This window comes from Typopeltis vanoorti, chromosome 3 (assembly GCF_054136105.1).
Source record: "Typopeltis vanoorti isolate ZY-2024b chromosome 3, IOZ_Tvanoo_1.0, whole genome shotgun sequence".
In the NCBI taxonomy this organism is placed as follows: domain Eukaryota; kingdom Metazoa; phylum Arthropoda; class Arachnida; order Uropygi; family Thelyphonidae; genus Typopeltis; species Typopeltis vanoorti.
In genome coordinates, this window is record NC_143551.1 from 98,812,246 (window position 1) to 98,833,128 (window position 20,883).

Genomic DNA, 20,883 nt, shown 5'->3' on the forward strand with positions numbered 1-20,883 from the left:
CAGTACCATATCATTAAACATCGGGTAGTAACAAGTACTTGCTACAATATTTCGCGTAAACAATAGCAAACTGCCGGCTACTTACGTGTTCATAAAAATGTAGTCTACTCGTAAATTATGTAAATATAATTCTTCACCTTAATTTTCTTTTATAAACTGTATGAACACAATTTACACCCATAATTTTCACGTGACAGTAGCAACAAACTAAAACACCTCACCTTCCATAGCGGTAGCTTTACTACTCTCAAACCAGCTACAATAATATATATTAGTTTGAATCTCGTATATGAAAATGAATATAGAATTTTTACAAATCTAAGCAATCTTCGAGACAGAAAACATAAGAGTAATTTTAATTTTCTAATTTCAAAATTTGAAAGAAATTTAAGTACGAAACTAAAGAAAACTTATCAGGCCCATTCAATTGATTTAAACTGGTACAATGGCGCTCAGTATGAGAGAAGAAGGACGGACGTGAAGTGTTGGAGAGCTCTAGAAACGATGGATAACTTCGGGAACTGCGGGAAAGATGATAGCGATCGTGCGGAGGATTTTAAGAAAACTATCGAGGAAAAGGATAAACTTATTAAGCGACAGTTTATTCGAATTGAGGAACTGGAAAACGAGGTTGCAGCTCTGAAACAGGAAAGGGATGCTTTACTGTGCGATATCAACAAACTTAGGTTTGAGCTTGAAATGAGCGAACTGAAGCGACTGAAAGATGCGAGGTAATTTATGTTGACATATTATTATATGATTTCGTAGTTTATTTTCTTCAGCCACTACAGCATACTTGTCATTTAATTAAGAAATATTGAAAATACTCTTACGTGAAAGTGTTATAGTTTCACGTGTTATTTTGAAATACAGGCAAGACATCTCACTTCGTGAAAACATTACTAATCACATTTTATTTAATGATGATGATGATAATAATAATAATTTTTTTTAAAAAAGTTTATTTTGATATGTATCGACTGCGTATTATTCAAAATTTATGTTTTTTTTATATTATTATTATTATTATTCGAAATATTTGGGCAAAGTGCTTATCGGAAGATTAAAATGATTCGCATATTTCTGAAATGTGGTGTATACCATATTTCAAAATATTTCCAACTACATGTAATAGTTGTTTTTATCTTCCATAGAAGAAGAGACTATTCACTAAGAATATTTCTCTGTGTTTTATTATTCTGTAATCCAAATTATGTCGTTTATGCATATTATTACTTTATGAGTAGCCAATCTTATTAGGCATAATACTATTATATACTGTATTAATGAAAAATAGACAATATATTTTTATTTATAATTAGACAATTTCTTAGTTGAGGATTTTACTGAACGGATGCATCGTGATGATCTCCGTGTTGACGTGTACCAAATTTCAGGAAGCAAAATGCCATCTACTAGATTTATGCCACTGCGCAGTTTTTGAAATTGATAAAAAAAAAAAAAAAAAAAAGTACTGTAGAATAATAATCATTCACTGGATCTGTTAATACACTTAATCGTTGTGTATTAACAGATTTCCAAGTCCTTTTCATGATTTCTTTTAATGTCGTTATTCGCCTAGAGAAAGAGAAATACAAACGATTCCTGTTTAATACACAACACTAAAGAGATTTTTTTGGCATGTGTACTCTTTAATATAAATTTTATTAGAATATAATGCTTTTGAATGTATGTTTAAATGATATAGATTAATACAATTCTTGAAATTCAGCTGTTCGTTAATGGAACATTCGTCAGAAGAGATCGTGATAATCGAGCGTGGCTTTTTGGCATTCCTACTATAAATAGTTGCTATGTCTGATTGATATAAATCAGCAGTAACAGACAAGGATAACCAATTTTTGCTTCTAACGTAGTAGTGTAGGCTTTGCGAAATCAACTCCCATTTGTGAATTAGAATGAAAGCAACAATGTTATTTCTAGTATACAATGTACAATATATAAATGTTTATGTTATACATTAATATATTTTGCATCCCGTTTCTATTTTACACTTCAGTATTTCTCGAGTGTAGCAGTGTTTTTAACTGCTATTATAGCGGTTATGTTAATCAGATTATTATCAAAACTTTTGATGTTTCATTCCATTATTTCCTTTCTTGGAATATCAATTATATCTAAACTGATATAACTTTATCACATTATAAAAAAAATAAAAGCATCATAAAATGAGCATGTGAGACTACTTTAACTTGTCTTTTTTGCTAGGAACAATTTAGTTCAGCTATATCGGTATTATCGTGCTTTGATATTAACATCCTACAGTAAGCTGCGTCCCCGTGGTAACGTGTCCTGCACGTCGTGGCGAAGCCTGCGCAAATCCACAAATACTGTATGTAGTCGCATTTTCATTCGGTGAGCGCGTTATTAGAGTGACTGGTCAACCTTATTTTCAGTCTGGAGAGACTGTTCTTCTTGATAGATGGCTTCACCCATCCTGGTCATCGTTTCAGATTGAAACCTCAATCTTCGGGATGACTTGTCCGTTTAACTCATCGCGCGCGCAGTGTCAAGTGCTTCCATTATAACTACTAATCTTGTAGAACGACGATTACTTTATCATCATTATCAAATAATTCCTGATATGTACTCTCGGGGGGGGGGGGTACAGGATATTATGATAGTAATACATGAAAAAGTTACATCGTTACTAACTTCCGATCGACAGTTTTCCTCCAAATTAATCTGTTATCAGCCAAGACTCCAATATTATCAGATCCCAAATTTCTCTGTTCTGATAGATAATATTGGGTCTTGATAATGTTAATAATCTTATAATATTGGAGTCTCTACGATTACTTTACTTTCCGAAATGCTTGAGTAAACTCTAAAATATCCCTCATTACACACAGATTATCCATTTGACCCATTCTGCTATTGATGTGCACATCTTAATTATGTATAATTAAGATTTAAGATACGAATATGCATAATTGCTAGCAAAGGTTGGTCGATTGGTAGAGCCTCTACTACTAATGGTTCAAGCAAAATGTTAAGCAAGTTTGAGAGCGGTTAGTAGTTGGAATGGACAATCGTTCGATGCTGTTGGCACACTGCTCCCTCGATGAGTCTTTGGACTCCCTGGAGGTGTCACATAATAATAATAATAATGATAATGACGGATTGTATAGTGTAGAGCAGTGATGGCGAACCTTTTTACCCAGGTGTGTCAAACTTTTTTTTTTTTTTTTTTTAATATTGACGTTGTTGATGTGCCACTTGCATGCATGCATTATAAATTTAGCTACATAATCATAGATGGTGACTTATACATATCGTATTAGGCTATTTATTTAATAGGACATTGATATAAAATCTATGAATTCATATTATACAATTAATTTAATAAACTGAAATTACAAACTTACATTACATTTAATGACTTTTCTGTTACTGACTACTGGTAGAAAGTTCTTTCAATGAACAAACCTACCTTCGCCTTAACTGAGAGCGATCTTACACGATTTATCGCAGTTTTTTTTTATCAGAATACCAATATTTTTCACCATCCGAGGTGTGTCACCTGAAACCCTCAAGTGTGTCAGTGCTGACACGCGTGTCATAGGTTCGCCATCACTGGTGTAGAGTGACCTCCCAATGCGAGTCCGTAGACTTTATGGAGGTGGCATATAATAATAATAATAATCATTATGCTTTTCAAGGATTTAGGCCTAGAATGGCCTGTTCCGGCCTTAGAAGTCATCGTTTAAGAGGACGTCCTGGTTTTCTTTTTCCTAATGGCTTGTACTTTAAGGCTTGTTTTGGTAATATTTCTGTTTTCATTCTTTGAACGTGTTTCATCCATTTATGTTCATATTTTTTAATTTTTTCTATTACTGGTTATCAGTAATAGAAAATTTTTCTATTTCTATTTTTTCTATTATAAAAATAATAATACCAATATTATGCGTTTATTTTCAGGTAGAAATAAAATCTATGATTAAATCATAAATAATGTTGTGTATAGACCTTCTCGGTTAACCGAATGAATGGCATACCTACCCAACAGGCTCTGGGTTCGAATCCCGCCACGGGCAGTGATATTTGAGATTGTCTTACTAATTGTTTGTGGAAAAGAGAGCTACCACCCTACCATTTCTTCTGTCAGAGACTTCACTTTCAAAACCTTATGGGATGCGGAAGTGACCATACAGCTTCCAAAAGCCGGCAGTGTGACAATTTTTTTTTTTTTTTTTTTTTTTTTGTTATAGAGTGCACTTGAGGTAAGTGCGTCACACGCTGCCTATCTCAGAATTGTTTACTTAAATTTAAAATGTTAAGATCCTAGGACTGCACATGAGTGCAGGTATACAATTACTTCTATTTCTTTGAAAACTGAACAATAATTGCCTCAAAAAATGTAAGTTTGCAAATTTCGTAAATCCTATTTTTTTTAATCATTTCTGTACATTCGGACACAAACAGTTAACAGAAATCATAAATCTATACTTTTGGGGGGGGGGGCACACTGTTGTAGAAGTTGGTGAAAGCTGAAGGAGGAAGTCGGTTTCAAAGATGGAATGAATGAAAGAGACTAGTACCGTCCGTCATTTAGAATTTGGCTATGTGCGGATATTGGTCATCTACCGCTCGTGTTTTAAAATTAAAAAGCATTCTCTTTACAACTCTGATCGAATAAATAAAATACTTACATCTTCCATTGAATTATATTATGCTCTCTTATTAAATATCCTCATTATTATTATTTATTTAATTTTTCTCCTGGGTATCATGGCCTTTCACTCAATGAAAAATAAATAAAAACTTTCATGTTATATTTCATAATAATGAGATCCTCAGACAATAACATGTTTATCTTATTAGATAATCTCGATAATTAGCTGCTTTATCATCCCAAGAGCCATATATGCCGTTTCCCCCTAAATAAGAAATTAGTCCGCACATCACAGATCCAATCTGGTAGCCAGTACTGTTCCTATATTGGGAGTAGATACCGTTAAAAGCTCTTAAAAAATAGTATTCAAAGAGAGCATTTAGAGAGAGGCTGCATAAATATTATCTGTTAGATTTCCCTGTATGCTTAAAAAGATAACTAATTAATATATGCTTTATTCCAGTTTTTACCTGTAGAAATGAGACATAGACAACGACTAAAAAACAGGAAAACAGGTCGTGTGTGGCCCAAGGAGTCTTGGAGAGAAGAATGTTCTACATAACAAAAGAAGGATAGGAGAGAGAAAGAGAGATGACTGGAGTAAAATATATTGTGAAGTATTGTAAAGCATGTAAATGGAGATAGGCTGGCCATAAAACGAAGGAGAAGCCAAGGTCGCCAAAGAACAGGATGGATTGATGAACAAAGGTTTGACACGAGATGGTGGACATTGGCTAAAGATAGACAGAACTGGAAAGTTAAAGGGGGAGGCCTATATCCAGCAATGGATGAAAAGAGGCTAAAGAAGAAGATACAGTAAACGATCTCCCCCCCACACACACACACAAACTTCTTATAAGCTTAGTCAGTAACGACGATGCCCTTTGATTGGAAAGACCTGGGTTTTTTTTCGAATTCTGTCTAAGATTTGAAAAAAAAAAACTTTATAAGTGAAAGGTAAGTTAGTCGATTTCCATACGGAGGTGAGAGGATTTTTCATCCCGTCAAACAGGCAAACAGACCAAAACTCACCTAGTTAACACACATAATATATTGGCCTCATAGACATAGTTTCCTCATCCTTAATTTCAACCAAAAGAATGTCGGCCACACAGAAGTCACATTCTCATCAGCTGATAATATTGTTTCCAGTTGATTTTGTGATGCAGTGGTTTATCGAACAGATAGGCCATTCATATGGCATCTTAATAGTAATAAGTAAAACTGTTATCTAGGATAACTCTATTGTGAAGTCATAAGTTCTTCGCATATCATTTTCGTATACACAAGTGTATAGTCGACTCTAGGGATGTATGTTGCTGTATATGACAATATATACAACAGGAATATACATATTAGTATAATTAATTCTAAAACAGGGGACAGCCAAAGCAACTAAAGTTGTGAGGTTCAGTGTATAGTCTGTTACTTGTGTGTGTGTATTTTTCTGCCCGAAAGAAAAATATTATTATATTTTATTAATTTTTTATTATATAAAAATGTATTTGTTTTTACTAATACAGTATTATGTTTCCATCAGCAATAACGTCTGCTTGTATACAGTAATCTCCGTATATTTCCGTAGTCGTCTGAAAGATATGAGTAATTTTTTTTATATTCATTTGATGTTTGATAATTGCAAATACATTAATAACACATCTACTCGAAAGTAACAGCAACGGAATTTTTTGAGCGGATCCATACAACAATAATTAAGTTAAGGCTAAGTCCTTAACCTTCCTGTGGATTGCAATCCTAGGTTTACAACCCTTTCTTGAGTGGAATGCGCACATTTTGTTTTTTGGATCGGTTAAATAGTAATCGATCATGTCTGAAGTATAATGTACCATGTTGTGAAATTTTAATCTGTCTAATTTAAATTTATTTTATTTATTACTTAATTAATTGATTTTATTATTTTTTAAATTGTAGTATTATTATTCTTTTTTTTTTGTTTCCATTTATGTATGAAACTTAGAATCATGTGATTAATTTTAAAATTACTTTATTTTCTTCACTGAAAAATTTTAGACTTTATCTTATCGCAAGTAGATTATGTAATTACGTATGAGATAATTAGTATATAATGTATCTTTTTTATATCAATCCCATAGTCAGACCAAAGGCTATAAAACCTATAGCACGTTGGTGGTGCCGTGGTCATTATTATTAATGTCTAACGCAGTATTTAAGCAGTGTTGCGTTAGGTGCTCAAAGAGCCTTGATAGTTGTGGATATTGATACTCCTCCTCCTACTACTACTATTATAAATGCGTCATGTTGATAACGTGTCTATAACCCACTTAGTGAAATTATTAAAAGGATTTTAACAGTATCCTTTAGTTCTTGTGACGCCACCAGGATGAGCAAATAGCACATTGCAAAGTGATGGTAATATTTCTAACCATTAATCTAGTGCGTTGTCCGCACATTATCTTACGAGAAGAACTATATTAACCAAGTTATATGAATACCGATTCCATGTTACCGGAATAGGAGACTTTTGTCCTCTTTGCTTGTATGGATGAATTACTGGACATCTCTGATTTCCTGCAATTTTTTGAGAGAATGCGAAATGGTAAGCCCTTTTCTTATTGATATGTATGTAATACTAGTATTTGCAAATAATACCTGGACTTATGAAGTTATTATTGCAGTTTTTCTCATTTTTGGATTTTCATCTGTTGAACTCCTGTCATCATTCACTCATATGTCTTTCATCTGGGGCAACATTATAAATCCAGTTCATTTTCAGGTTGGTTTTACAGCGTGTCAAATAGAATGGTAGATTTCAATGATTAATATTGAAACAATAACAATGTTTTTTTTTTTCCACTTGCTGGTGTAATTGCGGTCAGTTGGTGGATTGAGTGGTTGAGACAGAGTTGTAGAGCAGATGCCCTCCCTCGATGAGTCTTTGGACTCCCTGGAGGTGTCAAATAATAATAATAATAATATTAGGTCTTGTGACCGCGAGGAGCAGGAGAGAGAACAGTAATATTAACTCTAGAAAATAATTAGGAAGTGCACATTTCTTCGTAATCCGTCACATTCCTTTATATTAATTCAAGAACGATAATGAATTAAATAAAACATTTTTGTAAATGTTTTATTTAATTCATATTCATTAATTATATTAACTTTTCGGAGTTGTGAAAATGTAGACATCATACATTTTCACAACTCCGAAAAATTTCCGGTTTCACTATCAAAATTATTTTATATAATATCCAAAGTAATGAAATTATTAGCTATTAATGGTTAATCAAATATTACTTTTCAAAAACTATTTGCTCATGATGATCGCAAACACGAGAAGTTGTTTAACCTGTAGTAGAGCAGTACAATAAATGAGTAAACGATCGGGGAAAAGAGCAGAAAACATATTGACTTTAGCGACGCACGTCTGTAATTCTTATTTATATGAAATGCTCTTACAAATAAGGAGAATATTTATAAAAATGGAAGTAAAAGAATGCATGACAAGGAAAAGTTCTCTAAATTGCTGATAGAAACACGCATGCTAACATATTTATGAGAAAAGTGTATGAATTATGCACTCAGCTACAAAATATTAGAAACGCCTCGATGCCAAATGAATCTACTAGTAATATGCGACAACGGACATGAAGCGGTTACCAGCTATAAATAGGGATATAGATAGTCGAAACCAGTTGGGCTGATAAGAACGTCTCGGGAACCGTTTCCTTGCTGGGATGCTCACCTGCATCAATATCTTGGATATACTGATAACAACATGATAATCATGGTTGATCACATGACCGGAAACAAATGATTGATGCAAGAGGTAGATGAAAGATCTGAATATCCAGTAGATAATGCCATTCACCAGTGTATTTTGGAACAGTCTTTCTCACTGATGTTTTTTTTTTTCTTTTCTTTTTTTTTCCCTCAAGAATACAACCCTCTGTGATTAAAAAACAAACAAACATATAAATGGTTTCTTCTTTCTTATTAACTACTTGCTCACCACAGCGCTATTGCACGATAGTTTTTCAGCCTCTGGTGTGTTTGGGGATTGATATATATATATATATATATATATATATCCGAAAACTTTATTCTAGAGGTACAAAATGGATTTAGAAAAGGACAATCATGTATAGACCCAGCCTTCTGCCTAAAATTAATAATAGAGAAAAGAAGAGAATATAATTTAGAAACACATATTGCATTTATTGACTTTGAAAAAGCATTTGACAAAGTTAAAAGAAACATATTATTTAACATATTAAAAGAAAGACAAATACCAAATAATATCCTAAAAGCTGTCACAAGTATATATGAAAATAATCAAATACAAATAAGATTAAATCATGAGCTATCATATACAAGAGAGATAACCAAGGGGTCCGACAGGGATGTCCCCTCTCAGCAACTCTTTTTAATATCTACTTAAATGAAATAATAATAAAATGGAGTAAAAATTTACATCAAGGAATTAAACTTTCACCTACAGTTAACTTAAACACTCTCCTCTTTGCAGACGACCAAATAATAATTACAAATTCTGAAGATAACTTACAGAAAGCTATTTTAAATCTAAATGAGATATCCAAAGATTATGGTATGATAATGTAAAAATTTACATCAAGGAATTAAACTTTCACCTACAGTTAACTTAAACACTCTCCTCTTTGCAGACGACCAAATAATAATTACAAATTCTGAAGATAACTTACAGAAAGCTATTTTAAATCTAAATGAGATATCCAAAGATTATGGTATGATAATATCAACGGAAAAATCAAAAACTATGGCCTTTAAAGGACAAGATCTAGCAAGAACTAAAATAGTATTAGATAACAAGATCTTAGAACAGGTGAATTCATTTAACTACCTAGGATGTATGATCACTTATGAAAATGAAAAAGATATAAACATAAAAATTGCAAAATATTTAAAAATAACAGGAGTAATTAACTCTATATTTCAACCAAACCTAGTTCAAAAACAAACCAGGCTAAAATATACAATACATTAGCCCTACCGGTCTTAATGTATGGAAGCGAAATATGGACAATAAAACAAAAAGACAAACAAAGATTAACAACAGCAGAAATGAAGTTTATGAGAAAAACTGCAAAGTATACCCTATTTGATCACAAAAGAAACGAAGATATTATGAAAGCATTAAACCAAGAACCAGTAATTGAAAAAATTAAAATATAAACATAAATGGATGGAACACGTTCAAAGAATGAAAATAGAAAGATTACCAAAACAAGCCTTAAAGTACAAGCCATTAGGAAAAAGAAAACCAGGACGTCCTCTTAAACGATTCAACGATGACTTCTAAGGCCGGAACAGGCCATACTAGGCCTAAATCCTTGATACGTATGATGATGATATATCCGTGTTAGTATCCTTGCAGTTTTGGGAACCATGCATAATTCAAAATAGTTTCTATGCTGTTGCGTTTCTTGGTTATTCCGAAAGTTTACCGTGGTGAATACGCTGTCAGGTGGATATCTGATCAATTGGCCACCTAATTGATATTTTCTTCTTTTTTTTATTTTTTTTATTTTTCCAGGCTTTTAAATAACCGGCCAAAGAGCTTTAACATCCGAAACCTTAATTTAGTAGGATAAGGTGTTTAGTCTTAAACCCATTGGAGTATATTTTATGTTTAAATTGCGTGTTTTCTTGCTCGTTTGCGGAATGAAAACCCGAGTTTCCTGAAGAAAAAATTCTATCAACCCTATAGGTGACCGGCTCATTTTCATTTGGAAAAGCCATTGTATTCGTATCCTAGACATGATTCGGACTCAGATTTTTCCAATGAAAGGGCATTGCCGTTACTAACTGAGCTATAGACGTTCTACTTAGTGTATACGGGCAACGCAATGATTGCCTTTATCCTATAAAGCATATGTATAGAAGGGGAAAATATACTGTATTGAAATTCAAGGATATTAAAAAAAAAAAAATTGCACGAAATATATCATGTTTTATAATTTCTCACGAAATTTGTACAGATGTTTTCTCTGATCAAAGTAGTTTATTATTATTATTATTATTATTATTATTATTATTATTATTATTATTATTATTACTCGAAACTCCAGGTCTATTTTACACGAGACTCGCTTTAACAGTAGAGTGGAATGGGTTTCCTGAGATTTTTGTAACTTGCATTACAACCACGATTGTAATGCGAGTTACAAAAAATCTCAGGACAAAGTTTTTTTTAAAAAAATAAATAAATAAAAACTTTGTCCTAAACTTAAGTCAGTTACTTGACCTTAAACCTGTCTTCTGTATTATCAAACTTGCGCCCCATTTTGATTTTGCCCACAAAAGTATGCCAAAAGCTCACGCTGAACGTCACCACTGGCTCCCGCCCAAGACAGTGTTGGTGTTCAGCTTGATGGACTAGGGCTAAAAATAAAATAAATAATTACCTTTTTTAATTACATTTCTGAAAATCGGACTTTTGATTTGTTTATTTTGTATTTTTATTTTATTATTTTATTTTTATTTTTTATTCCCTGAAAAATCTTTGCTGCATTTGTCCATCTTTTATAGCAGCTCTTCCCATCAGCTGTAATCATTCGGTTCACAGCTTCTGTTTTCTGTTTGTATATAGAATCACGAGCCTCCATAGCTCATTTGATTTTGACAGAGCCCTTTGGTTGAAAACACTTGGTGTCGAATTCCGTCTATGACGTGAGGAACCTTTATTAAAGTCTTTCAAACAAAGCTGAGTTAGCCGGCCTCATATAGAAGTGGAGGGGTTTTTCTCTCGCAAACCTGGGTGTTTTCCTCAAGGCAGGCAAACCGGCCTCGTCACGCATATCTACAGACATGAATACTATTATACAAGGGAAGCAACGGGAAAGTCACCTTCTATAATAATTCCCAAGTAATGTAGCATTGCTAACCCACCAACCATTGGTTTGAGGAAAATCACATACATATACACAGATGGCCACTTAATTAGAAACTTTTATTTAATACCGTGTTGAACCTCCTTTAGACTGCCAATACCAATTCTCTTCAATTCCCTGCGCATAGTTCGGTGAGATATGGGGAAGGAACAGCCTTCATTAAATGATTCTGTCAATTGTTGTCAGGAAGTTCTGTTCGTCCGTATAAGCTTTCTCAGATGATGGCGACCTCGTTCCTGACAGACTGTCTTGGGACCACAGTTACGTCTCTTAGACAAGTAATGTGGATTATATTTCTACTGATTAAACACCTGGGATATCTCACCTTTTCAGAAACCAGTCGGCTCTGCCGTTTTCAAAATCGTAGCTCCATCCAGACGGGCACCCACAAAAAGCTCTCTATCGAACCGAGAGATCCTTTGTATTCCCCATTGTGATCAATACTATTGACGATTACTGGCCAGCAGCATTCTTAAATCGTTGCCTAGAGCGTGGTGACACACGTGATCAAATATTTTGCATATATGCTGCGTAAGTGACGTTTACGTACATCTGCATAAATGATTCCAATTCAGTGGTCGGTATGTGTAGAAGCACGTAATGTAAATCTATGGATATCAATTTGACAGCTGAATATGCAATGCCATTCTTTTGTACCGTCTTTTGTATAAGAAACACCAGAAAAAGTTAATGTCGTCTTTAGTATGTCTACATCGTTTGTGGTTGGCTGCGAAGATCACTGGTGTTAATTATGTAGAAGTCCGGAATCCTGTGTGTGTTTAGGACTGGATTGTTTCAGTATTGCGGCCCACGCAACTAAAGCTACGAGGACAGATCTATGTTTACTGCGTAACTGGCCTGTTTTCGTGTTTTTCCTCCGAGTGTCTTGGAGGGAAAAACCCTTCCGTCCCCGTATGAGACTGGTGAACTTAGTTTCAGTTGTAAAGCCTTTATAAAGGTTCTTCGTCTAGACAGCATTCGAACCTATGTATTTCCAACCAAATTGCGCCGTCGTTACCGACTGAGCTACAGAGACTCCGTTTGTGTGTCCCTTTATAGCTGGCTCTTTCCCATTCCATCAATTTTTTGTGTATCCGATATTTTTTTGTATATCACATGCCAGCAGTAGTAGATTTGGAAACCGGAATATTTAATCCAAAAGAGTTGAGATTAGCCAAAGAAAATAGTGTTTATCAGGATAGTAGGAAATGCTCTTTCTTCGCTACCGCTTGCTCATTCTTCAAATGGAAAATTGTCCCCTCCTCTCCACTGCACTTCCTCTTGTTCTGCTGGAGGTTCGTAGTAATCTGCGACACCGCTGGTGTTCTGGGGCGCCGCTTTTGCGTTTTCGTGATCCTCTACATTTTTATGAAATACATGGATTAAACAAGACTGATTGAACTCAGAGGCTGATGAAGCGAGTGTCGGACCTGGAGGCCGTCAGTGGCCCCGAGTTCGAAGGACACTTTTTTCCGAGGAAAAAATTTATTTCTTTTCACTCCAACTTAAATATATTCTTTCTTTCTTTTTCTTTAATTATTTTCTTAATTTGTTGTAATTTTAATTTTTATATTTTTTTATTTTATATATTTTATGCCTGATGTTATTATAAAGAAAAATTTGTTGCATCGTTTAGAAATAAAAATATTAAATCCCATATTGTGTGTTTCATTTTTTGCAATAGTGAAGAAGCTCTAGTTCTCTTTGTAGCATAATACATATAGAAACAATTTTTTTTAGGGCTCCCACCCGGCTTAATCCGCTCCCGGATTGACTGATATTAATTATTAATATTAATTTTTTAGATGAATCATAATTAGCACGCAATCTTCAGATTGCGTGCTAATTATGATTCATCTATTTTTTTTTTTTTTTTTTTTTTTTGTCAATCTCTCCTACGAAAAGTTGGAGACCTGCAGCACTGTAGGATCGCCAAATATTAAATAATTGGGCAGGTTCTTTATACACGTTTCAGCTTTAATATGCAGTTCTTGCCATGGATTGAATCTTAAAATTGAATAGATACAAACGAATGGGGGGGGGAAAATAATAGTGTACGTTCTTTCTGCCCGCTTCATTAATGGATCATAAATATGAATTCTGTTGTTGTCGATCTATAGATCCACTCATACTGAATAAATGATCCTGAAGAGTTAGAAAAAATCGGGCATTGCTGTTCAGTATTTCTGAGGTGTACTGTGTTTTATGTCTAGCATAAAGTATGGTTTGTCGTGTATGTGTTCGATGTCGTTGCTATACGTGAAGTGTGCAAGTCGTTATAAAGTATTTTATACAGGGAGATGAAAAGAAAGCAGGTCTTACCATTTTTTGGGGGGGTGGGGGGGGCATGCGTGCCCATGTGTAAAGCTGATGTACTGTTATTTTCAAGATCGTTATTGATATTTGTGATTTCCTACATTGTTCTAAATCTACCAAAAGTCTACTATCAATTTTACTGTACTAATCTTTGTCTTTAAACACTCTACTGTAATTTTTGAAAACCAAATTCCTTTCTCATCCCTAAAATTGACAACATATATCAGTGGCGCACCCAGAGAGGTCCCAAGAGGCCTTTTCCCCCAAAGAAAAAGGGAAAAAAAATTCCAAAAATCTTTTCCTAATTAAAATTAATTTTTTTATTTATGTCGTGTCTTCTATTTCTATACTACTTATGAATTAGCGATCATTGAAGATGCTCAGTCTTAGGTCGTCTGCGATGTGTACTGTGTATTCTCAAATCGTCGACTCAACCCCCCCCAAGATTAAACCCTGAGTGCGCTACTGACTCTCCAGGTTTGGCGTCCACTTTGAATGTATGCTAATCTAGAAAGACATTCCGTCTGAATATGACTACATTAGTTGAGTTGTTGTTGTTGTTGTTATGAACCGCTTATCCCAAGACAGAATTTATGTTCTTTTATATCGATAGAATGCCAGAAAATATCGTTTCGCATACATTAGGTTCTCCCTCAGTGATAAAAAGCCTTGAATAAAAAGCCCTTCTTTTCTCTTGTCATTGCTTCTAAATTAAACAGCCGAAACCTGAATCTTCGTGAGCTTTCATTTGGGCGTTTAGTACATAATGTGGCGTAAAATGGAACGGGATATAATAATCTACCATTCACCCAACTTTTTATTGAACTGTTATACTACAGACATTACAACCAACTTTTCGTGTTTGTCATCACCATAAAATTGTCCTACCTCTTCTTTATTCTTGGCACTAGCTGGAAGAGTATTACTAAATTTCTTGGGATGCAAATGATATATACAAAGTAAAAATCCCTTGCATATGTTTTCCTCACTTCTTGATAGATTGCACGTTTATTTGTAATGCAATAATCATTCAAATACATCTTTAGTCTTTGCATTATCAGCTTATTTATAATTCAGCTTTAATTTATTTTGCTCAATTGAACTAAAACTCACAAAAAAAAAAAAAAAACGTTAGGCGTGGAGTACTCTTTTAACAAGTGATGTTCTGTTTTGTGGATAATCACTAGTTCGGAATTATGTTATTCATACTAGCCAGAAACCATCTTTGATCACTCTAACGAAAAACCGAATTTGTTCTGAGGTATTAGTTATCAAAGGAACGCGGATAATGAATTTTTTTATTTCATATGATAAGTATTTCTCCTCTTGCCAGACCTCTCAATGAAGTGCTTTTGATCAGTGTTGTTATTATATACGTATTCATTGTAGATCCATTGCAACAGTCTCTTTATCCATTCTCCTTTCATTAGGGTTCGATAACTCACTGAAGGAACATGTAGTCTCTCTCTCTCTCTCTCTCTCTCTCTGTGTGTGTGTGTGTGTGTGTGTGTGTGTGTGTGTGTGTGTGTGTGTGTGTGTGTGTGTGTGTGTGTGTGTGTGTGTGTGTGTGTGTGTGTGTGTGTGTGTGCGAGCAAACTTCTAGACACATTCAAAATTCTTCCAGAACTGGAAGTAATTTTCTTGTGTAAAGAAAACAAATCACTAGTGCTATACGTTAACAGCAGTTGTACAGAGATCATTTATTCGAATTCTGCCGGATCCTAGAATGTCTCGTTAGTTGGCCTCCAGAATCCTCCACTTAAGAATCCTACCCCCAATGAGAAGAGGCCACGCGAAGTGATGCAGGTAGGATAGTTTGTCACTAGTCCTCAAAAAAAGAAAATAATAATAAATGTCATATTTCATCTTTCATTTTCGATGCATCAGCATACTGTTTATGCGATAGTATCAGGTATCTTTTGTGATATTCATGTTTATATAAGCTACACGTTTTATTTTATTATTAGACAAGGATTGTTTGGTATTTTAATAAAAATATACGTAGACGTTCATAATAACTGAGGACTAGTAGTTCCTCTCCCTGATGATAGTTAATATCTTTAGACTTAAAGGAACAGTAGCGAAGCACCTGCCTAGTGCTGTATGCGAGGAGGCATGCAGTTTTATAAGGTTCTATTTTTAAATTGCAATGTGACTGGTTTTGCTTATAAGAGGATGGTTGGAACGCCATCTTCAAATAATATGGACTTGAATACAAAAATATCATCCTTTAATATGGGCTAGCAGACATTTAGTATGATGAGGAAGCTGTTTCTCCATAATTTGGATACGAAACATATTTGATAATCCTTGGAAGCGTTTAGTTTTGACGAACTGTCGCTTTGCGACTTAAACTTTGTCCATTTTTCGTTTTCTGCAAATAGGAAATTTATTGACTCAGATTAATTTTCGCTTATTCTCTTGTGAATCCGTATATCGTGTTATGATATTAGGTTATATGTTAAACAGCACGATTTGTTTGTTTTATCAATTCATTAACTTATTGCCTGTTACAAGTGTGTGTACCTAATTTAATTTTTAAGGAATAATTCATTAATTAATTTAACGAAACATTTATTAAGGAATGGGAGAAATTTCGAAATGTAATGGTTAGAACAGCAAAAGAGGTGGAACTAGAAAGAAAAAGAAACACCCTGGTAGAATAAAGCTTTTCATAAAGACTAGGTTAAGTGATGATAAAGTTGTTTATAATGAGACAAAGACCCGTGCAAAAATAAATAAATAATAATAAGTAAATAGGAAACAATAAAAATATTGGTCGAATTTACACATAAGTTGGAAGAAGATATTAATGAAAACAAGAAAGCTTTTTTAATAAATGGAGTTTTGCGATGACTGAATGAGAGGGACTAGGATTATGTGGCAAAGTTTACAAGTTTAGAGTATTAGATTTAAAAGAACAGGTCTTGAAGATAGCGAAAACTTCATATTTAGTAAGTACTTTATAGTGATGGAGGTTCAGATCAGGAGTTATCGAGGAGGATTTTCAGCTGGGCCTAAGCTTCTTTTTTTTTTAAAAAAACAGGGGAAGTAGTCTACTTTTATACATTGAACTCCCACTGAAGTGTAAGCATTTGATTAACAAAAGTTACTTTTTTACCCATTTTGTGGTATGAGGCAAATATAGACAGACATCGATAAAAAAACAGAGACATAAGAAGAATGCAAGCAATAGATATGAAAGTTTTTCAGGACAATATTTTGATACTAAAAAGTGTTGAAAAAATGTTGTAAACTTCCTCTTGAAATGATTGGGACATATTATGAGAATTAATTTAGAGAGATTGCCGAGAAGAATGAATGAAATATGAAACTGAAGAGGGGGGGGGTCAAGAGGAAGACCAGATGAAATGAGAAACAAGAGAAGATAAAAAAAAAAAAAAAGAAACACGGAATTGTGTTCATTAAGATAGAATACGGGAAAATTGGGACTTTTGATCCCCTGACCTGACAGCTTTTGTTCAAGGAGTTTCTGTAATGATGAAGGAAAAATTGCTTCTCCTCTCCTCTCCTCGGAATCTGGATTTTAACATACAATATTTATTTCGCTGCTTGTTCTCCAGTTGAAATGGTATCCTACTCTGATGATATTTAAACGTTTCTCACTAAATTGATTTTCGTTATATCTAAAGCAACTGTATTAATTGGCTTCTCGATAGGAAACAATCATCTAAAAAGAGTCGTGGCTCGAAGTACGCGAGTCACTGGATACTTTTATTACAGTAATCATTAGAACCAAAATTCAACCTTCGGTAACTCCGGTACTCAGTTGAATATTATCGATTTACCATTTTTATTCGACAGAGGTATTCAGCAGAACAACCTGACAAATTTGAAAGGCTAAATTTCTAGTACAATTCCTACATCCCTTTGAAAATACCGAAAAATGTCCTAAAAGTGAAGTATGTTTCTTACGTAGACACTTCTACGGACTGCACCGTCCAACTCACATGAACCATATTTGGAATATTTTATTTGCTGATGGTGACATAAGAAATTCGGTCTAATCTAAGTAAAATGAAGGGGAGGGGATAGAGTAGAGTAGAGGACACTTCTTCTATAGACAGCTCTACAAGTCGCATTGTTAACCGATGTCGACCAAATTTGAATATGACGTTTTTTATCTTTTCTTTACTAGAGATCCTCAAGTGTACTAGAGATCACCAAAATGAAGGGATTGGATTTAGGACGGATGCTCGTTCTGCAGATGCCTCTACAAGTTGCATCTTTCAATTTATTTGGATCGAATTTGGAAAATATAGTTATTTCTTATGCTGTTTATTTTCCTATAACAGTGCGGTAGAAATAATGCCCTCTGTAGAGGGAGGGGAGGGATTTTGTCTTTCCCTCACATACTCTCTAGGTCATATCGTTTAACTGATTTCGACCAAAGATGGAATATAGCTGTTTTTAACATCGCATAAGATCATTCCAATTTGGAATACGGTTATTTATATGTTACTAAAGATTTTCTGAGAATTCATGCTAATGGGACAAAAGTTTCAGGACGGAGGCGATTTGCAGTGGACTTATTTCATCTTAAAAAAAATAAGTGATATCCGAAAAAAAAACATATTACACAAAAAACTGAGTCAAGTGCTGAAGAAACACGAAGTTGACTGCAGTTTACAAGCAGTTATTAGATATGATACAATATCCTATTCCACTCCGTGCCAGTTACAATAACAAACAGGAAAATCATTAATGAAAATGAATTTACCAAGTGCTGGCCAATATCTAAACATTACATCCTGTTTTTCATGAAGTTATCTTTTCTTATTTTTTAGCCTTTTTATTAGCGATAATGCGTATAAAAGCTGCTCTATTCTGACTTTCTTTTAGGCTGTTCTTGAACGGGGGTTTTCATCAAAATTATAATAGACAATTTTATATTTTATCTCTTCTTGGCCAGTTAATAAAAATCGAATGAAAAACCAATAATTGCAATCCTGCAGCTGGTGAACCGATCCAGAACAAGTCCCGGAAGAGTCACTCATATCCGGAAAACTTTGCCATAATATTTGCCTGGAAGCTTAACAACCTCGTTATACTTATTCTGACTCATTAAGCATTAAATAACTAACAGGTGGACCATGAAGAAAAGTACAAAAAATCCGAGATCATGCCAAAAGTTGCAGGAAGAAAATAATTAAGGAATGATAATTATGGTTGTAATTAGTAATACGGCAATTTTTAGTGCCGAAAAGGTCATAGGTAGAAAATTCAAACTTCGTAATGTTGAGAACATTAATGGCAGTACACTTGGTTTACGATGGTTTCCTTTAACAGCCTAGTGATTAAAGAGTACATCTTCATCTTTATGTCCCTTACTTTGTATTTTGTGCTGCGGGACGAAACTGTGTTGACCAAAGCTTTAGGACAGCTGGATATAGGCACATGATATCTAACCAAAATACAAATATAAGCTCCAATTATGATATATGGTTTCCTAACGTCATTACTGGAAACCGACGATTATATGCAGGACCGGCATTCTCTATAAAGGGGCCCGGGTGCAAGAAACCTTTTGGAGTCCTAAAATATTTTTCAAAGGTAAAAATTAAAGGATTCGAAATAAACGTATTGTAAACCTCTTACCTGCAAATGATTTTGGCACAGGAAAAAAAAAACCACATTCGAAATATAATACGTTTCCGCAAATGTGTATCGACTGTGCCCACTCGATCGTGGGGCCCGGGTGCATTGCACCCCGAGATGGTCGGCCCTAGTTATATGACTTGATACTGCACACTATACACTTATATTCAAAATGTCTCGAGGAGAAGCACTCAGCTCTGGAAGTTTGAACTTTCTAGTGACGATGCCCTTTGGTTGGAAAGACTTGGGTTCGAATTCCGTCTAGGATGCGCTGTATCATCATACGCTAAGTTGAGACTAGAAGAAATCAATAAAGGGGACTAAATCATAAATTAATTCCAAAATGTTTGGTGTTAGTTGAGTAAAAGTTTATATTTCTCTGTTGTTTAGTAATGGAAGTCGCGAAGAAATAATACTTTGCGATTTCGATTAATCTTCTGTTCTTCTTTTATCACACACACACACACACACACACACACACACACACACACACACACACACACACACACACACACACACACACACACACACAAAAGAAAAATTAAATTTTGCACTTTGCTTCTGTTGTTTTCAACAGGCTTCTAATTTTGAAGATATAAAAGTACCATAATTTTGCTTAATATTAAGCTTCATGAGAAAATTTTAAAAAGTTTTGCTGCACGTGTTTACTCCTTCAGTGCAGAATATGCAACTCAAGGGACGAGTATTTTTAGTGTTCGCCGATCGGTTGCGATTTTAATTTTGGAATTCTGCCCAGTTTTTTTTTTTTTTTTCTAGTAAAATATCCTAAAAAGTTCCGTCTATGTAATTCGATTTCACATTTTTCTGTACTACTATTTTTTTTTGCTATCGCTTTCATTTCCGAATACATTTACCTTGTTCAATGACAAATAATTCACGAAGAGATATAAAACATTACTCAGGAGGCTCCGTTTATATGAAATGACAAAATGGCGTATGATTTCAGAATATGGTTATGTAGCATAAAGCTTTGATCAAGCCGCATATGGATTACTGTGCACAGATTTGATCACCTGGTTTTCAAAAGGATAAAGTGATATTGGAAAGGATCCAGAGACGATTGGCTAAGGTGGTCTCTGAAATGTTGAGTATGAAGATAGATTGTGGAAATGCTATTTGTAGAGATATGATCGAGACATTACTTGCTAAGGGGTTATTACCAGATTAATGTAGATTTTTCATAGAATGGAGAAAACAGAAGGAGAACAAGATCAGCCCTAGAAGCTGTATAAAGGAGGGTATGAGCAAAGGGTAAGGAGCAGGTTTTTTTGCATTCGAGAGCAGTGGGTGGTTGGAATTCATTGCCTAAGACAGTGGTGAGTGCGGAGACGGTGAATGTATTTAAAGCACGGTATGAGATGACAGTGGAACCTCCCGATG

At 34.3% G+C, this 20,883-nt stretch overlaps 2 protein-coding genes across 5 annotated transcripts in view; one reads left to right on the forward strand and one right to left on the reverse strand.

The window, feature by feature from the left end:
- Window positions 1-220, reverse strand: part of wash (WASH complex subunit washout) — a 55,133-nt gene extending 54,913 nt beyond the window's left edge. For both annotated transcript variants that reach the window (XM_090415828.1, XM_090415829.1), the window contains exon 1: window positions 86-220. The gene's annotated coding sequence lies outside the window, so the exon portion shown is untranslated. The remainder of the gene's footprint in view (window positions 1-85) is intronic.
- A 262-nt stretch (window positions 221-482) lies between these two features.
- Window positions 483-20,883, forward strand: part of LOC150108412 (IQ motif and SEC7 domain-containing protein 1-like) — a 627,659-nt gene continuing 607,258 nt past the window's right edge. For all 3 annotated transcript variants that reach the window (XM_090390759.1, XM_090390766.1, XM_090390762.1), the window contains exon 1: window positions 483-731. In XM_090390759.1, the coding sequence (XP_090246885.1) occupies window positions 505-731 (227 nt within the window). In that variant the 5' untranslated portion in view covers window positions 483-504. The remainder of the gene's footprint in view (window positions 732-20,883) is intronic.